Genomic DNA, 21,522 nt, shown 5'->3' on the forward strand with positions numbered 1-21,522 from the left:
TTCTCGACATGTGCCTCTTTTCTTCCCGATTCATGTTTTCATACAACTCTAGTGTCTAAAAGCTTAAATGTAAGGCTATAAAATCTAGAGTTGATGTTGCCAAACTCGATTTGCACTTTCTCTTTTAAAGTTATTATCATTACTGAATAACAATCTAGCTAATCTTAAATAGCTTGCATTCCCTAATCATTATCATAAAGATGATTGTCACCAATTATCTCATGATTCTATTTATTGTTCGTTATCAGTTTGGATATTAATCTATTCTGATACCACCTAATGCAATATAAAAATAAAAATAATGTTTTCAAACCTTCAAATCAAAGATCGAGAAATCTAGAGAAAATTCACTAATATTTTTATTAAATTTAAATGATAGCCTAAATATTTTTAAAAAAAAAAACTAGACATCCTCTATTTATTATAAATAGTTTAAATTTTTTATAGGAAAGAATTTTTAACTAAAACTTCATAAGCAGTAAAATTCATTTGATTTCTAAATAATAAAATATTAATTAAATTAAAAAATTTAAATTAAGCAAGAAAAAATAATAATTTAAGATTAATTAAAATAAACTATAACTTCAGCTTTCATATCAAATCCTTTTAGGTTTCTTCACGGATTTCTTTTCGGGTATGGTCTTGTCGATCTTCCTGTTTATGTTGTCACATATAATTGTTTTTCTTTGCAAAGAGCCAAGGACAATCTTAGAGATTTCTGTTGACATTTATTTTAGACAGCTGTAAAGGAGAAGTGACAGTTGATGACTTGATGCTAACAACTTGGAAGATGAGATACAGAGTATATATAAAGGGAGGATGGTATTAGAGGATTCTATCAATGTTCTACGATGTGATGTCTCTGTTGTAACTTAAATAACAATTACTGTTTCAAGAAATAAGAAATGGTCTTTAAGGGTTTATTTAGCAGAGATGGAGGCTGAAGACATAGTGAATGTACCACTGTGATGATTGTACAGATGAATATCTGAAAAAAATGGAAGGACAGTAAGTCTGAATGGATGAAGAACGTTGATGCAAGGTTTAAGAACTGGTGTAAGTCAGCAATCCACCAAAAATGCAAACGGAAAAAAAAAAGAGCAGGAAAAATGTTGTGGCTCTCAAGATAATGGACAGCAAATAGAGGAATAAATAGCTCGGTGTTTTGGCATTTCTGAATATTAGGCTGTGAAGGTGTTAGAATGATTAGTAGCTTGTACATCAAACCTCTATGTTTCATTGCCATTTCTTTTAAGTTTTTGCCTTGTGCTTCTGGTATAATTGGAAGATGTATATGCTTCTTTGAACATCCATCCTTTTACTCTCTATCTACAGATTTCCTTCTATTTTTTCTTCATGGAAGCTCCTTTTCTGCTGCGCTGTTGTGGCTTTTCTTCTGCTAATAAACCATTTAAGGAGGCCAGTGGAAGAAGAATCTGCTGTAAATGATGACAGAACCTTTACTCCCCATTTGACTTTGCCAGGACTGCAGAGTGATGCTTGAACATTGAAGAGAAGGTATGGCTGTCCTCGCTTTGCTGAATAGAATGCTGGCGCTTGATTCAGGTAAATCTAATATACATGTAGGTTCTTAATTTCTTTGAGCTCCGCTTCGGATATGGTGAGAATTTCGAGCTCAATGGATATCAAAGACTCAAGCATGGTGGAAAATCGCACTAGTGGGGTTATTTGAGTGAAACATATAATGGAGAGTGGAGAGATGTGTTGCTAAAAGTTGCAATGCTGTAATTTCTGCAATTTACTGTTCTTTCACATTTTCTGATCTTACGATCAAGATGCTAGACAGCACTTGGTTACCGTCATCGGCCGCATATTTACCTGTATACCGATCCTATTCCTTCAAGATTTTTCATACTGTAGAATGTGTTTCAAAAGTTATTTTGGCTAATGTATACACATGAACTCATCTTCTCACCAGAACGAGTAATCGACATTTTGAAGCGTCCAAAGGTTGCCTTCATATAATGTTCTCCCCTTTGTGCGCTTCTCATTAAAGCATTTTTTAACTTCAAAATGTAACCATGTGGGGAGCTTCCATCCCAGTGTTTTCTGTCCTTTAGAAATAATAATTACTACTAAATTTGATTTTACTATATTGTTTCTTTGACTGAATCCATACTGCAGTCATGTTATTACCCTCGAGTCTAACTAGTCGGATCCATTTATCAATTACCAGCATCTTGGCTTTAGAATGAGAACAGATTGGGACATGACGGACAAGATAACAGATCTCCTGTTGGGTAGTTTTACATCTAGATATCACCAGTTGGCCAAAACAAGCATGGAGAAGATAATACCAATTTAAAGGCCATCTTATCTGTCAATCAGTGTAAAGATCTGCCATTAAAGTGGGGATTAGCATAATGAAGCCTTTCGCTGCGTAACAAATTTAGTTGACGCCACCTGGTAATTACTCTGCTTCCATGTGTCATTTAAATTTGTTTTATCTGAGGTCAAAAAACACAGATTTATGGCCATTATGTTTAGAGTATTTGCTATAATAAACTAAAAACCATGGAAAATCACAGTGATTATCAGAACAAGGGAGATTAATAAAGACAATTTGGTTAATACATAAATGTATGCTAATCTAAAAGGTTGATGTATACCTTGCAATACACAACCTCTTAGAACAGCAAAAAGCACACCATAAATAGTGGTGCTTTCTTTTCCACTGTGCGCAAAAGATGGCCGCCTTGCTCACAATGAGTCACATGCGGATGGAAGTATTTTGCACATATAACTGAGATTCATCGTTAACACACAAGAATGATCATGTGCACTCAACGCAGAAAAAGAAAAAAACATGGTAATACATATACTCGTTTAATTAACTTATAGTTCATCTAACTCAGAGATTTACGACTTAAGCCTCTCGCTGTGTAGCTAGTCAAGCTCAGAGTTAATTGCCCTCAAATGCCAGTACCAGGTATGGCCCTGTCAGTAAAAAGGCAAGAACATAACCGATCAACACACACACACACAAACAGAGGAGGAGGAGACTTCCTACTAAAGAAACAGGATGTTAAAGACCAGGAAGGAAGGAAATCTACAGCAGACATAACAGGATGAGAAGAGAGGCTATAGAGAAGAGGGCCTTAGCGAGCTTTTATACAGAGGTTCTGAGCTCTTCAAGGGCAAACCCTGGTGCAAGGTTTTCGGGCAACGGGCAGATTAAAACCTAGGAGGTACGTGTTGGGGCAGGGCGGTAGCTCTAGGTCTTGTGTTAAAGAAGTATTAATTTCATGCAAGTTGTCGTTGTGGTTATCTCCTGCTGTGCAACTTGCAAGCAACAAGTGGGGGAGTTGCTGGACTTGCAGCAGGATAGCATGCGTGCATGACGGAGAGCTGGACAATAAAGAAAAATAGATCTCAAGGATTTGACGTGGCTTTATTGTTTTCGGACATGAATTTAGGATCAATATTTTGAGAATTTCATTATATTCTTTTTTTATATACCCTGGATATATATATATATATATATTATCGTTTGAAAAGATATTTAATCTTAATTAATATACAGGTTCCTTCATGTATATTATTATCGTCGAGAAAATAAAGATAAATTAAATTAAAATCTCTATTTGTATGCGTAAATGCATACCATGGATTACTCTCCTAACATGATTCATGATGTTGGTTTGGATTTCAATCGTTAAAATCTTCATTTTCGGAATTAACTGGTGGTTAGTTTTTTTTCATTTTAAAAAATAACTCGTAGTTATTTTTTATATGGAGAAACTCATGTTGTTAATTTTATGATTAATAAATTTAGATTTTACTAAATGAATGGATCATATTACTATTAATTTCAATTTCAGTAAACATAGATCTGTTAAATATGGTGTTTGTGGTTGTAATAACAATAATTTTTTAAAAGATTTTTTTGCTTGAAAATATATTAAAATAATATATTTTTAAATTATTTGTAAAATCAACGTATTAAAATAATTTAAAAATATTTTAAAAAATAAAATTTCATAAAGTTGTTAGAGTTCTTGAGTTTGCTTCTCAATAGCCAAAAATTCAAATTCCCTTAATATCACTAGAGTATTATATAATTATCAACTTTAAAATTTATAAAATTAGTTAATATATATATACAAATCAATCAACACCCAAGTTAAAAAAAAGAAAAAGAAATCATAACTGTGGTTGTCCCTCTGCTTGGCCCAAAAAAGCTAGAAAAAACTTGTGTGGTCCTTTGCTTTCAATTAAATGAGATGAATGATAAGATTTGTAAATTCATAACTCATCGATTTATGGAGATTGATAGACAAGTGATGAAAAATACAAATAAATACATTAAATTATCACTCCACCACCCCCATACTCTCCCACTATCTTCGCTCGACCTCATTCAACCGACATTCCCACACTCTTGCGCAAAAAATTAAACTACAAAACTTCTCCCCCTCTCTATATGCATGCTTGATAAATCACTATATATGTGTGTGCGTGTGTGAACACCACGTATGCTCATAATCCAATCAGGAATGAAACCTTAAAATATTTGGGAGATAGAAATCTTAGATTATTAGTACAAAAGCTAGGATAAAAGCTTAAACAATAGCTAAATCCTATTAAAAATCCTTAAATGCCTTTCTCAAGACTAAACTTCGAACATCTTAAATCAAGGTGCAATGAGAATGATAATGGCTAGATCCCACACATCATTAATCGAACAATACATGATGTATCTAATCCGACCTCAAAGCATTTACAAACCCTTGAAATTGCCAACTTAAGACCACAACGAACCATCCGTAGCTCAGCAACCATAATACACATCCATCATATTGTAGCTATTTTTATTTTTATTTTAGTGTAAATATCCAAATTAGTTTATATACATCTCGATTGGTTCCTCAAATCTTTAAAATTAACGATGATATAAATTTATAGTAATTTTAAAATTTGTAACATTTGAACTATTGATCTCTTGTAGTATCCAATGTTTTAATTGTAGGGATGTTTGTTTAGGAATTAAAATGCATGCTTTTATTAAGGACATAAATGATAAATATTACGCAAGAAATTAAAATAAAAAAAATGAGATCCAAGCTCCAAATTTCAAAACATAACAAATGCAATTATGAATCCAATTATGAAATTAAAAACAAGTTGATATTTGATAAAAAGATCAAGAATAAAAATAAGATATAAAAAAAATAAAATAAAAACTCTAAAATAAGAATAAGAGTTTAAATAAAAATTAATTAAAATGACAACTCTAAAATCTTGAATGGTTAACATGAATTTCAAGATGAGGAGAAGAAGAAAAAACAAAAAAAAAGAGAAACAACCAATGATACATTATCTCTTAAACTATTACACGCACCATCTCATAAAAAAAAAATATATATATCACGACGCTTCTTATATGATCATGGAAGTTAAGACAATATTTTACTTGTTATTTTTTTAATATTTAAAAATATCTTTAGATGCAAGTTAAAGAATTTTTTTTTTTAAGATAATATGGTCATTCTACCGTGATTTGAAAATGAAAAAGATTAAAAAGCCTCTCAAAGCTAGCAAAATGTTTTTTTTTTAGAATAATTAAGTTATTTTAATGTGCTAATAAAATAAAATAAAAAACATATTTGTTCCTCATTAATTTGATAGTGAGAAACAAATTCTAATAAAAAAACTATATTACCTCCATTAGAAAATTCAATGATTTTGCTTAAGAAGGGTAATTAATGATGACTTTTATTTTATCCTTTTCATTTTAAATTAATTTTAATATGGCAATTAAGGAGAAATGTTCTAGTATTGCTGTTTTGGGATTTGAGGAATTTCTGTTTTGTTGTTTTGACACTTGCCGAAGGAAAATAGTCGGGCTCAAACAAGAGTCCATGTAATGATGGGCCCAATAACAATTATAATCTGACCCAACCCCATCGATAGAATTTATAGGGTTTTTGCGTCGCTTTAAACCAGCCAGACCAGAGTGTCGGAAGCCGCGGCAGAGCTCAGCGAAGCAAAATGGTTAGCGTTAACACTATTTGAACTTTTTTGTGTTTTCTAATGTCCTGGTCTATGTGCTTTTGGTCTGATTGTGATTGGTTTTATGACGCATAACAGGCTAGAGGATTGAAGAAGCACTTGAAGAGGCTCAATGCCCCTAAACATTGGATGCTTGACAAACTTGGTGGTGCATTTGTATGTTATCAAAATCTTTAATCTTTAACCCTGCCCTGCCCTCTTCCCTGGCGGTGTATTTGTGTGTGACTCGATGATTTCTTGTTTTTTGCAGGCACCCAAGCCATCTTCTGGACCCCATAAATCTAGAGAATGCTTGCCTCTCATTCTTATTCTGCGAAACAGGCTAAAGTATGCTCTCACATACCGTGAAGTAATTGCCATTTTGATGCAGAGACATGTCTTTGTTGATGGCAAGGTCAGGACAGATAAAACCTATCCATCTGGTTTCATGGGTATGTGCGAATATTCTCTCTTTACTCCTACAACTTTTATGATTTTTTTTTATGTGGATCTTCGAAATGGGATTTGGAGTTTGTGTTTTCAATGACTTGGTGTTAGTTCTAGATGGGTAGCTAGAAGTTTTTATCACAATTAGAGCAATGGATGAACTTGCTGTTATTCTGATTCATTATCTGTTGGTTGGCATGATATGATTAATAAATTGTGGCCTGAGAATGCAATACAGAAAATGCTTGTTGGCAAGTGAACATTAAGTAGGTTATAAGAGCCTTTGCCTGCCATCTTTCCGTAATACTTGTTTGGAAGTGGTCATTAGATGTGATGAGATGTTAAGAGTCCCTTTCTGCCCTTTTTTTGTTCATAGGATCCTTTTTTTTTCTCCCTCGAATTTTGCATTCTTCATATGGGCTGTTCATTTAGTTTCAATCTCTGTTATAGATGTTGTATCAATCCCAAAGACAAACGAGAGCTTCCGACTCCTCTATGACACCAAAGGCCGCTTCCGTCTCCACTCCCTCAGAGAAGATGAGGCCAAGGTTTGTGATACTCTTGGCTCTGTGGTTTTGTTGCTGCAATTCTGATAATTTTTGTTTTCTGAAGGGTAGATGTGTTGTATTTAGTTTCATGTCCGATAATGGTATCATGGTCGGTTCTGAATTTGTTGTTATATTTTTTTAATGCTTGTGCAGTTTAAGCTTTGCAAAGTTCGGTCTATTCAGTTTGGTCAGAAAGGCATCCCTTACCTGAACACCTATGATGGACGCACTATACGCTACCCAGACCCACTCATCAAGGCCAATGACACCATCAAGCTCGACCTAGAGAATTACAAGATAGTAGACTTCATCAAGTTTGACGTGGGAAATGTTGTAATGGTCACTGGAGGAAGGAACAGAGGCCGAGTTGGAGTAATCAAGAACAGGGAGAAGCATAAGGGAAGCTTTGAGACAATTCATATTCAAGATGCCACTGGCCATGAGTTCGCCACCCGCTTGGGCAATGTGTTCACCATTGGAAAGGGCACCAAGCCATGGGTTTCTCTTCCCAAGGGCAAGGGTATTAAGTTGTCTATCATTGAGGAGGCTAGAAAGAGGCTTGCAGCATCCCAAACTGCTGCATGAAGTTATGATTTTTCCTTGGATTATGCTCCCGGGGCTAGTTATGTTATTGTTTTGTTTGCACAATTTAGTGCAAAATTTTGAAGCATATTTGTTTTGTAACATTCATTTTAAACTTTTGGGATGTATGTGACTGATTAGGCATGAGGTTTTCTGTACCATTAAAAATATTCATTCTGAGGAATCTTACGCTGCCTGTTTGTGCAAGGATTTTTTCCTTTTCCCTTTCCTTCAATTTTGTCATGCTTCGCGAACTAAAACTAAGGATTTTTTCCGGAGGTTTTCCTCTGGGTGGTGTTTGGAATTTACTAGCCATTGAGAAATGTTTTCAAAACTACAAGTGGTTGCCATAGCAATGCTTTCTTCCTTCCACATTGCTGATTTGTGGTCTTTTGACCCGCGTTCGTTGTGATTGGCTGTGTATTTGCCACCTGATGATTCTATAGGTTTTGAATTGTTGATTCTGATCGATCTTCGGTAATGAGAGCAAGAGAAACAAGCCCTGAAACCATGTTTTTGTTTCATGTTTGATAGAGGTTGCAATATCACAGACTTGTTTGTCATGCATCGCATTAAGAAAATAAAGAAAATTCACAAGAGAACAAGCTTGGGCAGAAGTAGGTAAAATGGCAGCCAAGGCAGTTTTAGGGGCTCTGGTACCACACTGCCGAGAAGAAGAAGAAAACAAGGCAAAGAGAACCCGTTGACAACACATAAACCAATCACTCTCTTTCCAACTTGGCTGGACTCTATTGGTTCAAATCTATAGAAAGAACAATCAGGCTTCTGGATGGCTTGATTCAAAAGAACCATCCCCGTGCTAACACCATAGCAAATGCTTGAACTGGCTTGGGGTCTGGCCAATGACCCTCAACAGAATAGCTTTCTTACGTATAATAAGTTCTGATATTTATGGTTGTGAGTCGACAATATTTATGCCACCTGAGTTTCTTGCAGAAAAGGATTGAGGCATGTTAGCAAGTTGAAGTCCGCAAGAGCAGATGTTAAAGCACCCATCTTAGGAGGTTCGATGCTGGGATATGGAGCTGCATCTCTTTGTTGGCCAATTTTCGAGGTGCAGCAAACCAGCTGCTGGTTTGCATGCACCACTTGGGGTCTTGGCGTGGGGATAAATGGTGATGTAAAGACAGGAAATAGTTGATTTTCATAGTGAATTTTACTTAAAATTATATTTTTTTTATTTTAAAAAAATTATTTTTGATATTAATATGAATTAAAAAGATATGAAAATATAAAAAAATATTAATTTTTAAAATATTTTTAAAATATAAAATTAAACAAACTTTAATGGTGATGTAAAGCAACGTGGCATGTAGATAAATGGTTTTGGAAAAAAGAGCTCAAGTTGACAAGCATGTTAGTGAGGCAATCACAAGGTAAGCTTCCCTCACATTTTATTGAGAGCGAAGCAGCTACAAGCTGTTTGCTCCATTAATAATGACTCTCGTACATCTTACACTTACAATTTATTATCCTCATGTATTTAATAATTTTGATGTTATTTATTTTGATGATTTAAAAATAATTTTAAAAAATAATTTTTATTTTATTTTTTAAATTTATATTTTTTAGTATTTTTAAATTATTTTGATATGTTAATATAAAAAAATATTATTTTAATATATTTTAAAAAAAAATTAAAAAAATAATATCTATCACATTTAAACATCCCTGACTAGTTTGTCCGTGTTTTACTAAGGGCTTGAGCTATTTTTTTAAACATAATAAAACTATATTTAAGTATTGTAAATGTATTTTTTAAAAAATAAAATTAATGACTCTACATCACTGAAAGAAAATTGTACAAAAATAATGACTATCAATTCTCAATAATCAAAACAATGAAAGATAAAATTAAAAAAAAATTAATAAACAAAAAAAAAGTAAAAACAAAATACTAGCAAACTTGAGTGATAAAATTAAAAAAATCAAGATTATAGATCTAAAAATAAAGTTAAAAAAAAATTAAAATTTGATAAAAAACTAAAAATTAAAATTAAAAATTAAAACATTGAGAGCCCAAGTCAAAATATTGAACTAAAGGAAAAAAATTGATAATTACTAAGTTAACAAATTCACAAAAATAATCCAAAATAAAAATAAAAATTAAGTGAGAGAAAACCAAATTTAAAAAAAATCAAAATCAAAATACATAATTTAATACTTAAAATGCTTGATGTGACGGGTTGACTTGTAACCTAGAGGATCCTCATTTAACTTCTTCTACAATCATTTAATTTTAATTTCTTCTTATTTTCTAAAAAATATTACATGATAATTTGACATGGATAATAATGTCCAATATATCTCTAAAAATAATAACATGAACATTTTACAATACGTTGTCAATACATTATTTACATGCCAATCAGTTCATGTATAGCAAATATCATGTACAATGTTATAACTCGTTTTAATCCCCCTAGTTATTTAATTTTCAGAATTTAATTATTTTATTATGATAGTAATATAAATAATAATAATAAAAAAAAGAGAGTTTGGAGAGTGAAATAAGAAAAAGAGAGAACAATGAGCTAAAAAGAGAGGGACTAAAAAATTATACGAGAGATTATGCAAAAAAGAGAGAAAGAATATTACACAGAGGAAAAATTATAGGGAAAATATCATACATATTAAGAAAATAAAATTTAATTAATTAAAATTCCATTTAAGTGAAAATATTTTTGATCGCTAGTTCATTTTAGCAATGACTAGATGCAATGAGAGCCATGCCCCATGCAGCCCTGCTTCAGCTATTTTACTTCGAATGCCGGCCAGCTATAAGTGCACTCAAGGAAAAACTTCCCCAGATTTTCTACCTATAACTAAATTGCCATTAAAAAACAATAGAAGAACAAAGTTACAAGGTACTCGGTATCAGTTATATACTCGTCAGTTCATCACCAAAATAACAGCTTTTTTATCAAAAAAAAAAAGGTAAGCACACTCGCAACAAGAAAAGATTCACTGAAAGAATGATGGGTGGTGTTATTAAAAAGAGAGGGAGACAGGCTCCTAATTTGTTAAGCATCAACAGCAAGATGCATGGACAAGAGTATCCATCATTTGAAAAGAAGAGAAATTCAAAAGAGAGAGAGAGACAGTGCGGGGAAACCGCATGAAAATATACCCCCAAAACTGTCCTCCATCAGATTAGAGGTCTTAACAGTCAAATACATTCTCACAGGCTACAGAGATCACTCACTATTATGGGTAGTTCCAATCATAAACACGCTGAAATGACAGGGAACAAGAGCGGAGATCTCTGCTAGAAATCCTTGAAGGAGCTTCCAAGTTCCTTGGTCTTAGTCAACGAACCCTCATGCTACATAAATTGGAAACCAACCATAACGTTTCAGTAATTATAACACGCTCGAATCTACTCGCCAACTTCAACAAAAGGAAGTCCACTGACACCAAAAAAAAAGGGTCATCAATATATATTCAAAGCAAGGTCACAAAATAAAAATTGCGTTATCAAGGAAGAAAACAAAGTTGAATTTCAATAGGAATGCCAACAAAAAAAAAAAAGAGGAGGCAAGGGAATGGATCAGAGTAGCTGAACTTGAAGATAATCAAACCAGAAATTTATAATATCCAGATTATCTTGCTGTTATGATGAGAACAGAATGCACATATATAAAATGAGTCCCTGTAAAAATTCAGCAAACAAGCTTACAAGCCACCATGTCTTGAAAAGTAATCATTATCCAATGAAATAGCAAGAGCAACAGCTACAGCTCTCTCTGCCAGAGTCAGTGGACGGGTTACTTCCAACTCTTGAATCTGTGGAGGACAAGGAAAAACAAGCACAGACAAAAAGCATAAAATGAAAATTGGGTATTAGAGAAACATGTTATGAGTATAGTGAGATCAGTTTGCTATTTTACCGTTCTAGCAGGGCCAATTTTCGAGTTGGGATCTGAACTCCCGAATCTTATCACGTACTGACCAGCATCAGTAAAGATCTACATTGCATCGGCAAAAAATGTGAACATTTACTTTCCATTCAGCTGCTGAAGCAACATAAAATGATGGCAGCAAACAATTAAAGCCTTTCTGGCCAAAACCTTGGCAGCAAAACTCTACTTTGGTTACAATGCTTGATGGGGAAGTCATAGCTGAGTAGTATGGTGATAAAAATATGAACATGTATTAATAAGATCTGTTATTGTCTCATGATTATAGAATAATTTTTGAAAACCTGTTTTCCTTGCTATTGATAGCAAATGTATTAGATCAAATTCTATCATAAATCTGGCTTTTTTCTGCCAAAAGAACTTCAATCTTTTTTTATCAAAAAAAGTTCAATTCATAAAGAAGGAAAGCACTTCAATCAATATTGTAAGCATATTCACCAAACAAGTAATTTGCATTGCAATAATGATAAGAATCATAACAATGTAACTTATGGCACATGAAGCTATCTATGCATGGATATGTCATCATACAGCTTTTATCCCTGGCAAAACTAATATTAAGATAAAAAAAACCCACTTATCATGTTACAGAACCAAAGTAAATATGAACCTTAAGTTTTCTTAAGGAAACAAGTTCTGAGCACACATTTCAAGGTAGATGCTAGTCATGGGAGTGAACAAAAAATGCATTACAATCCACTAGATAGTCGGAAACATCAGTTACAAGGAATGGAGACAACCTCGAATCCGAAACCCCTCCAATCACGATCTATTTGAGCCAGCACTTCCCCATTAATGTCCTTGAGGGTAAAGGTCCAGTTCCATAAACCAGGATTTTCAACTACCGCAAACTGCTTATTTCTGTGAATAATATTGTTAGCATATATTCTCTAAATGGGAGAAAAATGGATTCACGTAAGAAATTAAGGTTTAAGGCAATGGACCACTAGATAGAGCAGTAATTGAATAGAATCACAAATCACAATAGAAGGAAACACTATATCCAATCTATACAAGTTAAGCAAGTACAACAAAGAATCTAACGCTGAAATGAATGACACATGCACACACCATAGTAAAGTATTGCTTTTCGCAATGGAAGTATGTTGCCCATTTGTTATAAGAGACGGTACTTTAGGGAGCCAAACCAACTGTAACCCCAATGGATCCCAATGTGAAGTCTAGGGAAAAAGATGCTGAGTTGATAATCCTAGAATTATTGAATGTTAATTGGGAAACTTATTTACTTGAAAATAACTAGACCTGATATAACATTTGTCTTTGAGTGCTTCATCAACTCATGCAAAGTCCTCTACAATCTCATTGGGAAGGTTTACAGATTTTAAAATTTCTCAAGCTCCTGGGTAAGGGCTACTATTCAAGAAATAATCCATTGAACAATGTAGGATTCTCCTATGCTGATTGTGTTGTGACAAGTTGAAGTGCTGAGGGAGAGCATATAGCTATGGCTTATAGAGCATGTAAATGATATTGGTCAGGTCTCTCCTGTAAGAGAGTATTCTCGGGAATCAAGAACAGAATCAAATCATATATCTTAATAAAGAGTGAACCCTACGAGTTGATTAATACTAAATCTATTTTCTAATTTATAGATAATCTAGTAGAAAATCCTCTATATTACAAGAGATTCTTATATGACAAGCCAATGCAGATGTTTTCTGAAAATAAAGCAGCCACTTATGTCTCCTCAAATACAATTTCAATGAAAGAAATAAGCACATGGAAGTAGATTGTCATTTTGCTAGCTATTTAGTGCGAAGCAAATGAGTTGAAGTGGTTTACATAAATTCAGTAGAGCCGTTAGATGTGTTTAAGGCTTTTGATGCAGAAACCAGGAGTTTTTTTTTTAATTTTAGCATAGTAAAAAAATATTGATAAACTAACATAGTGCAAAAAGTATTTAGGAAAATAGCATAATTTAGAAAATCACAAATAACATTTGCGATTCTTGAGTCACAAGTGTCATCTACGACTCTCAAATTGCAAAATTATTAAACACAAGATTCAATAAATAGATGAGAGAGGAGAGAGAGAGAAAAAGGAAAAAAAACCCTAGAGGCACATCAAAACTCCGATAACAACACTACCGGTACTGTTGAAAAGATCTCAATAAGATGAATCCAACAACACCAAAGAAGGTCACCAATAATGACTAGAGTGGGCCAGACGAGCAACCCAAAGATCGGTGAGCCCTGACACCTTTGGGCGGCTCGTGTGGCCCACTCTAGTCATCGTTGGTGACCTTCTTTGATGTCGTTAGATTTGTCTTATTGAGATTTTTTTAAGGTACAAGTGGTGTTGTCATTGGAGCTTTAGTGTGCCTTTAGGGTTATTTTCTTTCTTATTTTTTTACTTTTTTTTACTATTCTTTCTCCTTTCTCCTCATAATTTATGAGAAGACGAAAGAGAGAAAAAAGTTAAAAAAAATTGAGAACTCGAAGGCACACCGAAATCCTGATAATGGCATCACCAATACCATAAAAAAATCTCAACAAGACAAATCCAACAACACCAAAGAAGATCATAAGCGATGAACGGAATGGGCCACACGAATCGTCCACAGGTGTTAGGGCTCACTTGCTTTTAGGCTGCTTGTTTGACCCACTCCGATCACCGTCGATGACCTTTCTTGATATTGTTAGATTCATCTCGTCAATATCTTTTTAATAGTACCGGTGGTGTTATCATAGGAGTTTTGGTGTGCCTCCAAAGTCTTTCTTTCTTTCCATTGTTTTTCTCTCTCCTCTCTCTTTATTGAATCTTATGTCCAATAATTTTACAATTTGAGAGTCGCAAATGACACTTGCAACTCACAAATCACAAATGACACTTGCGACTCACGAATCACATATGTCATCTACGACTCTAAACCATGCTATTTTTTCTAAATATTTTTTGCACTACATTATTATATCTTCTTCTTTTCTTTTTTTTTCAATATGCTAGAGTTCCAAAATGCTCTAGAAACCAAAAAAAAGATTTCATATATCTTTATGTGATTGTTTTAGACAAGGGAGAAACCTAATGCTAAAGCATGCGTGTCTATTTGGCTGGCTTAACCTGAACTGGAACCGGCTCCTAAAAAAATACTTTCCTAGCTAATATTGTAGGATTTGGGATCTAAATTACCAGGGGGTAGTTCTGAAATTTTGCTTTCTAAAGGGATAATTCTGTAAAAGTTGAGCAGTCAACAGCAATGTTAATTAGCTCGAGAGTACTGTGTTTTCATAATGTACTTACTGTAGTCCCTTTTTAATTAATTTTGCCAAATTCCCCTACAGCAAGGCCACTAACCTTAATTGCACACTACAATTATAAATAATATTAAAATGACTTGGGCAATGGCAGAAATTACCCCAAGTACAAATCATATATCCTTCTCCACAAGTGCCATCGTCTGTGAACAACACCGATTTCCTAGAAAGGAACAGATGTTTGAGATAATGAAAACTGGAATGCAATTTACATTCTCACAGTTTCATAACCCATTGTTAACAAAGCAGAGATATGTTATATTGACACACCTTACCATCAATCTCTGCATAAATTGAGCTTGTTAACCACCAGAAAGGCCTCCGGACCTAATTTTAATGAAATAAAACCTTATAGATGAAACAAGCCCATCCAAAACTCTAGCACCTGGCAAGGTGTCACATGGTTCAAAGGAGAATCTGTAGAAAGCACTCACCCTAAACAGCTCATTACCCATAGAATCAGTTATGTAAGCAACAAAAGGGCGCCTTAGGCGAAGGAGCTGTGAGAAAAAAACAAGCATCAGTAACCTAAATGAGCAAGGCAACAATTTCAAGTATTTCAATTCCAAAATAAAGAATAAACTGCAATAATTCTTCAACATACATACACACAAAAGGAACGTTTTTCGGAAGAAGTGAAATAAATACAACAAGGACAGCAATATATCCTCCAAGATGAAAGAAAACATGAAAAGACAGGAATCATATCAGAAATTCTGGCCACTCCATCTGAATTGTCCCCCCAAAAGCCTCTGCTAAACAACCAGTGAGGATAGTCCAAAGAGAGGCCAAACAAAATCCTAACCTACAACATTTGAGTGGAATCTTAAAAATTCCAAAATTAGACTTCACTACAAACACCACACTGAACAAGTAAATTCAGACCAACCATGGCATATATTTTTAAGCTATTACATTAACTTCTTCTCCCAACGCCCACCATATGCACTTGGAGGAAATTTTCTACTTTTCTGTCAATGTTCCCCACATACAACAAACATAGACAACATCTCCCAACCAATCAGCTACTGTGAAAAATGACGACCCAAAATCTCTCTGCTATTTAGTTATAAGAAAAAATGCCACCCCACTAATACAATACATTGAATATACAATAGTATGTCTAATGCCCTAATTCATACGTGGATGATGCAGCCAGAAAAATGTAGCATTGGCAGCATGTAAACCTAAATGGAATCTTTTAAGAAGATCGAAACACATGATTCCAAGACTATTAACTCATTATCCTGTTTCAATTTCATATTCTGAATAAGTCAACTAAATTAAGCTTTAAAACCAACTTAAAACATTCTATCTAGTGAAACTTCATCAAACCATGCAGACACTGTTGTATTTCAATATAATCATAGGCATGACAGAGCATGATAGCAGCAGGTTTCATGCAACATACCAGCTTTCCTATTGGCACCTCTATAAACTAGCAGCTTTGGAGAAACAAATTCAATCAGCATGAGGGCCACAATAGAAAGTTCAGAATTCTGATAGAACATGTAAAAATTCATGAAGGATACAAGTGGGAAAGGAAGAATACCTGTCTGGCAATTACATTACTTTGCTCACGTATAAAACCTACAGGCTACAAAAGAAGCATAAAATATTACAAATTTGATGAGAATTCAATTCTAAAACAATATTTTCTTATTAGACACTAATTTCATATTCAAAAATATAGAAGGATATGTGATTGTGATTACTTACTGACTTCGGGTAGCACACGTCTACTATTGCATAACGGTTCTCCTGCAATCATAATAATACAATTAGCAATATTGACAATTAAAAGCCAAAACAAACTATATAAAAAACAAAACTAATAGTCAGTTCCAAAATACAAGCATGCAAACATAACTCATCAATCATTATGGTAAAGACCTCATAAAATTAACCACAATGCAGCAAGAGGACAGAAAAACAAGCAGGTTACCAACAATAGTCTTAAAAAACATTAAGATAAGAACCAATAGATAAATATAGATTCTGAGTAAATCAATAGCCAAGTGCCAACCATTTAACTCATAAAATTACAGTCAGCATCTACAAAGCCAAATATGACGGTAATAAAAACCATGCCTTATTTTTTTAATAACAATATGCATAGCTTCAATGACATTTGAAACAGCAACATTACCATTACGACATGATGATATTATAAAGGCAGGATCAAAGCTCTATGTGCAACATAAGAAATCACCGACCATCGGGAAAAAGTCAGAAATTTGCATGCAACCAATCAAATTACGGTTGTCTGATATTTGAATAAAAAAAAAAAAAACAGCAAATTATCCCATACATCAAAGTAGAAAAGATCAGCATTGTGAAGTTATATAATAAAAAATACACAAGACAATACCTTGGCATTTTAAAAGCTTGAACCACAGAATCGTATGAGATTAATGCAAGAAGGTGGAAAGAAGCTAATGTAGAGAAAAATCACCTGCTCAAAACCAAGTACAAGATTTGCCCACTCTATATCCCTGGTAATAAGCAAATTGGACCTAGCCAGAAGAGGTGCTACCCGTGCCTAAGAAACCAAGAAAGAGTTGGTCATCTACATACTCATTTCAATACTAAACTAAAAAAGGATCAATCTGCTTATGAGTATAAATCAACACAGAAGCATCAGATATGCAATAAAAGAAGTAGCAGAAAAATCATCTCACCTCCTCAGGAAATCCTGGCTCTAAAAACCCAGAAAGAGATTGACTGGGAGGGGGGTTCTCTGTAACAGTTGCATCAGAAAACCATTTTCCAACCGGGTGTGAATCATATACAGCAGCAGCAGCCGCCTTGCTCTTAACAATCTTTTTCTGGGTTGTTTTTCTTTTAGAAAACTTTTCCATTTCCCTATCAGCAACCCAGAGCTGCGCTAGAAACTTTCTACTCAAGTGGGGATCGGAGGTAACATTACTAGTATGTCCAAATCGGTGAGAAGCAATGGTATTTTTTATCCAAGATTCAGTTTTGTAAGTCTTGGCAAACAAATGCAAACGCTTTGCCCAATTCATCTCTCACTCTCGCAGGGCAGAGCCGCCTGCGTATTAAACAATAATACACAAAAAATGAAATTGAAAAGGAACAGCAGACTTAAATTTCATTAAAAATATATTAAAAAAAAAAAACTGACTTCACAAGTGGGTTTGTTTCCTTGAGTTCTTCCTCTGTGCTCCCCTTCTTCAATTTTTCTCTCTTCTTCCCTCTGTTTCAGTTACAGTTTGTTGCCGTGTAATTGCCTGTTTAATCCTGTAGTAACAGTTAATTTTTTTAAAATAAAATTATTAAAAAATATATTGACATTAATATATTAACACAATATTAAAATATAAAAATAAATTAATTGTTTTTTGGGATAACTACAAATCAGTCCACAATATATAATGGATTTGACAAGTCAGTCCTGAGCCGATGGAATTTCTCAACGAGGAGCTCAACCTATCATCAAAGCATTAACAAATTGGCCCCTGCCGTTTGTTTATGTTAAGAGCCAGTGAGAACACGTGCATTCAACTAGTCAAGATTAAAAGTTTGTTTGGAAAACATCGGAGGGGAAGGAATGATCAAAAAATAAAAATAAAATTCCCTTCCCTTGTTTGGATAAATAGATAAATAAGGAATGGAATAAAAGATAATAAATATCAAGTGAAACTTCAAATTTGCCTTTTATACACACACACACACATATACATATATATATATATATATGATCCTATCAATCGAGTCTCAAAGTTTTTGATTGTATTAATTTTATCTTATATATAATTTTATTATCAATTGAGTACCAAACATACCTTGAATATTTGAATATCCAAGTTCATATGTGATTTTGTACATTCATGTTATCCCTTTCTCTTGGTATGAAAACATGTTTCCATTTGAAATTAAAAATAAATTATAGGTTAAGTTAGAATGTTAACCTTTTAATTATATGGTCACATAACCACTAATGAAATAAATAACAATCTAAAAAGTTTGTATCTAAAAATCAAAAGTATTGAAAAAAAAATTATCTTCACGATAACCTTTTATTTAAGAATCTTAAATATATAAATGACATCACAAAATTGGTTAATTTTTGATAAATTAGTGTACTATCTTTATTTCTAAAAAAAAATTATTTTGCCACAAACAAATAAAAACAAAATTTATGATTATTCTCCAACTTGCTGCCTAAACTTGCAACTCAAAAAACATAATATAGTATCCTATAACTAATAATAATGAACTTCTTTTGAGTTGCAATCTAATGGGTATAATAAACTAGTAACCAACTAATATAAGTTAATAAAAAAAAATCATGAACAATGTCTAATAGGCCCAAACAAACTCAAATTAAAAACAATTACTCAAAACTAAATAAATAAATAAATAAAATGGGATAATAATAACAAAGTCTTCATACTAAAATTCTTTCATGTAGCCCAAATCTTTACTTTTCATATATTTTTGACAAATTTTAGTCCTGACTTTAAACACGTCATTATTTCTTGTTTGGATAAATTAATTAACCTATCATGTATGGTTAGAAAGTTTGAGATGTCTAATTTTCAGTTGAAGTTAAATCGAAGCAATATTCCACTTATAGCTTTAAATATGTTCCAAGTAGTACAAGAAGATCTAGTCTGATAAATTTGACAAAATTCATCTAGTAATTTTGACCCTCTCAGATAATATCCTTCAACTTTATTTGATCTGGAAATTTACTACAGTATAGTTTTATATATCTAGTATTTCTCTGTATATTTTTTTTTGCTTGATTTGATGTACAATTTGAGAGATATGTTTAATCTTGCAAAACTGGTTAGCAAACATTTTGAGTCAATTTTGGACCTAACTTGGTTTGGATCATCCTCCTTTTCTTTAAAAACATTTGATCTTGAAGTTGTATCATGGAAAAAATCTTCTACAGTTAACAAATCAGAACCAAGTTAAAGAATAACATCATTATACAAGCTTTTCTTTTCAATCATCTCCTTCTTTTTTAATTTTAGTTGCTACTCGTATATTTGTTTTGGTATTAAAGATACAATAGTTACAGGTCTTCCATTCATCTTAGATGAATATCTATTTATCATTCTATCATGTGTAACTCTCATCTCATCTTGAAAATTTACAAGGCTATGTATGAAAATAATAATAATAAAATCATCAATGCCAAATTGAGGTTCTTTAGATCCCACATGTTGCCCAAAGAATGCTTTGAAGATCCAAACCCTACGATGAAAATCAGTGTTTAGCTACTAGAAAACAACATATTGACCATTCACAATCCAAAGAGAGTAAACAGTCCCACATGATCGCTTGAACAAAATGCATCATCCACCTTTAATATTAAATAATATTTTATATATACCAAAATTCTAAATTATCCCAAATCCAACTCAATTATAGCAAAAAAAAATCATAATAAAAAGATTAAAAAACCCATGAGTGCAAGTTAAAGATAATTTGATATAAAAAACATTGTATTCAATTTATTGACATACTAAAAGGAAAAAGTCAAAAACAATCCCTACATGTCGTTTTAATATAATTTTATAATAGCATGTTAGTTATTTTACTATGCAAAAAACAACAAAAATATTTTTGTAATCTCGCTGCCCAGGCCCTCTTTTTGTTAAGAATGGTAAAACTATAATCTTACTATTCCAATCTACAATAACAATAAATCTAAAGCTACAATACAAATTACTAAAATAATTCATCCATTCCTTTTAGTTTCTTTTAATAATCTAGTAATGCCTAGAAAGGTACAATTATTTATAAATAAATAAATAAATATTTTACCATATCAATATTTTGTAAAATGATTTTATTAAAACATTATATCAATTAATATATTTGTTTTTATTTGTGTTATTCTTGTATATTTAAATAGAAACATTAACAAATCATACTTATAAAAGATGTTTATTGATCTAAATTCTAAATTTTATATACAAAAGTATTAACATCTGAATTATTTTCTTATAGTTCAAAACATATTTAATATTAAATTTATTCAATCCAAACATACGTAAATTCAGCTAATATTGGTTGAAATGAATTAAGAAAAATAATAATCATTGTACTAATTATGAACTTTTTGTAATGACTTTTTTAGTTATAATTATTTTTTTATTATTAAAACAATTAAAAGGTGTGACATCGGTTTAACTATTCATATGGACAATGAATTGACTTCCTGTTTGGATAACAACGGAGTTGGGTGAAGGTCGCGGGCTTAATTCTCCATGGGAGCAAAATTGTTTGCTTTCCATAGACTATAGACGACTTGTGGTCTCTGATTTTTTCAGCTTTCCATAGACTAGAGACGACTTGTGGTCTATGATTTTTTTGGAAAGCAAACAATTTTGCTGCCATGGAGAATTGAGCCCTGGAAAGCAAACAATTTTCCTTTTTTTTTAAAAAAAAGAAGAAGGAAGGGGTGAAGCAAGGAAAAATAGGTCTAGAAGCGTGGACCTCCCTCGGGATCATGCACCTGGGCTGTTGTTAACAGGCTCATGACTTTTTTTTATTAGCTATTTAAATTTCCTGGGTTTTTTTTTGTTTTTTTAGAGTTTTTATTTTTATAATTTGATCATTTAAATGATATTTTTATGAATTTATGATAAATATTTTTTATATTTTTATCATATAATAAAAAAATTTTACCATGTTTTTATGATTTTTTTTTTGTGATTTTTTATTCTTTAATATAAG

The 21,522-nt window shown here is 32.6% G+C and overlaps 2 protein-coding genes across 2 annotated transcripts; one reads left to right on the plus strand and one right to left on the minus strand.

Annotated features, from left to right (window-relative positions):
• The first annotated feature begins 5,987 nt into the window (after positions 1-5,987).
• On the plus strand, positions 5,988-7,796 carry LOC105140852 (40S ribosomal protein S4-2-like). Its single transcript, XM_011047863.1, has 5 exons — positions 5,988-6,015; positions 6,112-6,189; positions 6,284-6,464; positions 6,910-7,007; positions 7,161-7,796. The coding sequence occupies exons 1-5, from the start codon at positions 6,013-6,015 to the stop codon at positions 7,590-7,592; spliced, it is 792 nt and encodes a 263-aa protein (XP_011046165.1). The 5' UTR covers positions 5,988-6,012; the 3' UTR covers positions 7,593-7,796.
• A 2,777-nt stretch (positions 7,797-10,573) lies between these two features.
• On the minus strand, positions 10,574-18,061 carry LOC105140853 (scramblase-like protein). Its single transcript, XM_011047864.1, has 12 exons — positions 17,951-18,061; positions 17,487-17,857; positions 17,261-17,347; positions 16,525-16,566; positions 16,358-16,402; positions 15,240-15,305; positions 15,076-15,132; positions 14,907-14,968; positions 12,271-12,391; positions 11,501-11,578; positions 11,290-11,396; positions 10,574-11,020 (listed from the first exon to the last, which is right to left on the minus strand). The coding sequence occupies exons 2-12, from the start codon at positions 17,829-17,831 to the stop codon at positions 10,990-10,992; spliced, it is 1,041 nt and encodes a 346-aa protein (XP_011046166.1). The 5' UTR covers positions 17,832-17,857; positions 17,951-18,061; the 3' UTR covers positions 10,574-10,989.
• Between the last annotated feature and the right edge of the window lie 3,461 nt (positions 18,062-21,522).

This window comes from Populus euphratica, unplaced genomic scaffold (assembly GCF_000495115.2).
Source record: "Populus euphratica unplaced genomic scaffold, PopEup_1.0 scaffold145.1, whole genome shotgun sequence".
Lineage (NCBI taxonomy): Eukaryota > Viridiplantae > Streptophyta > Magnoliopsida > Malpighiales > Salicaceae > Populus > Populus euphratica.

Bases quoted from the DNA above. Each gene is read 5' to 3' on its own strand.
- LOC105140852 (XM_011047863.1), top strand. The intron at 6,190-6,283 runs GTATGTTATCAA...TGTTTTTTGCAG, and splicing joins ACAAACTTGGTGGTGCATTT to GCACCCAAGCCATCTTCTGG. The intron at 6,465-6,909 runs GTATGTGCGAAT...TCTCTGTTATAG, and splicing joins CTATCCATCTGGTTTCATGG to ATGTTGTATCAATCCCAAAG.
- LOC105140853 (XM_011047864.1), bottom strand. From the start codon at position 17,831: ATGAATTGGGCAAAGCGTTTGCATTTGTTTGCCAAGACTTACAAAACT. The intron at 15,133-15,239 runs GTGAGTGCTTTC...CATTAAAATTAG, and splicing joins TGGGTAATGAGCTGTTTAGG to GTCCGGAGGCCTTTCTGGTG. The intron at 11,021-11,289 runs GTAAGCTTGTTT...TTTTGGTGTCAG, and splicing joins TTTTCAAGACATGGTGGCTT to TGGACTTCCTTTTGTTGAAG.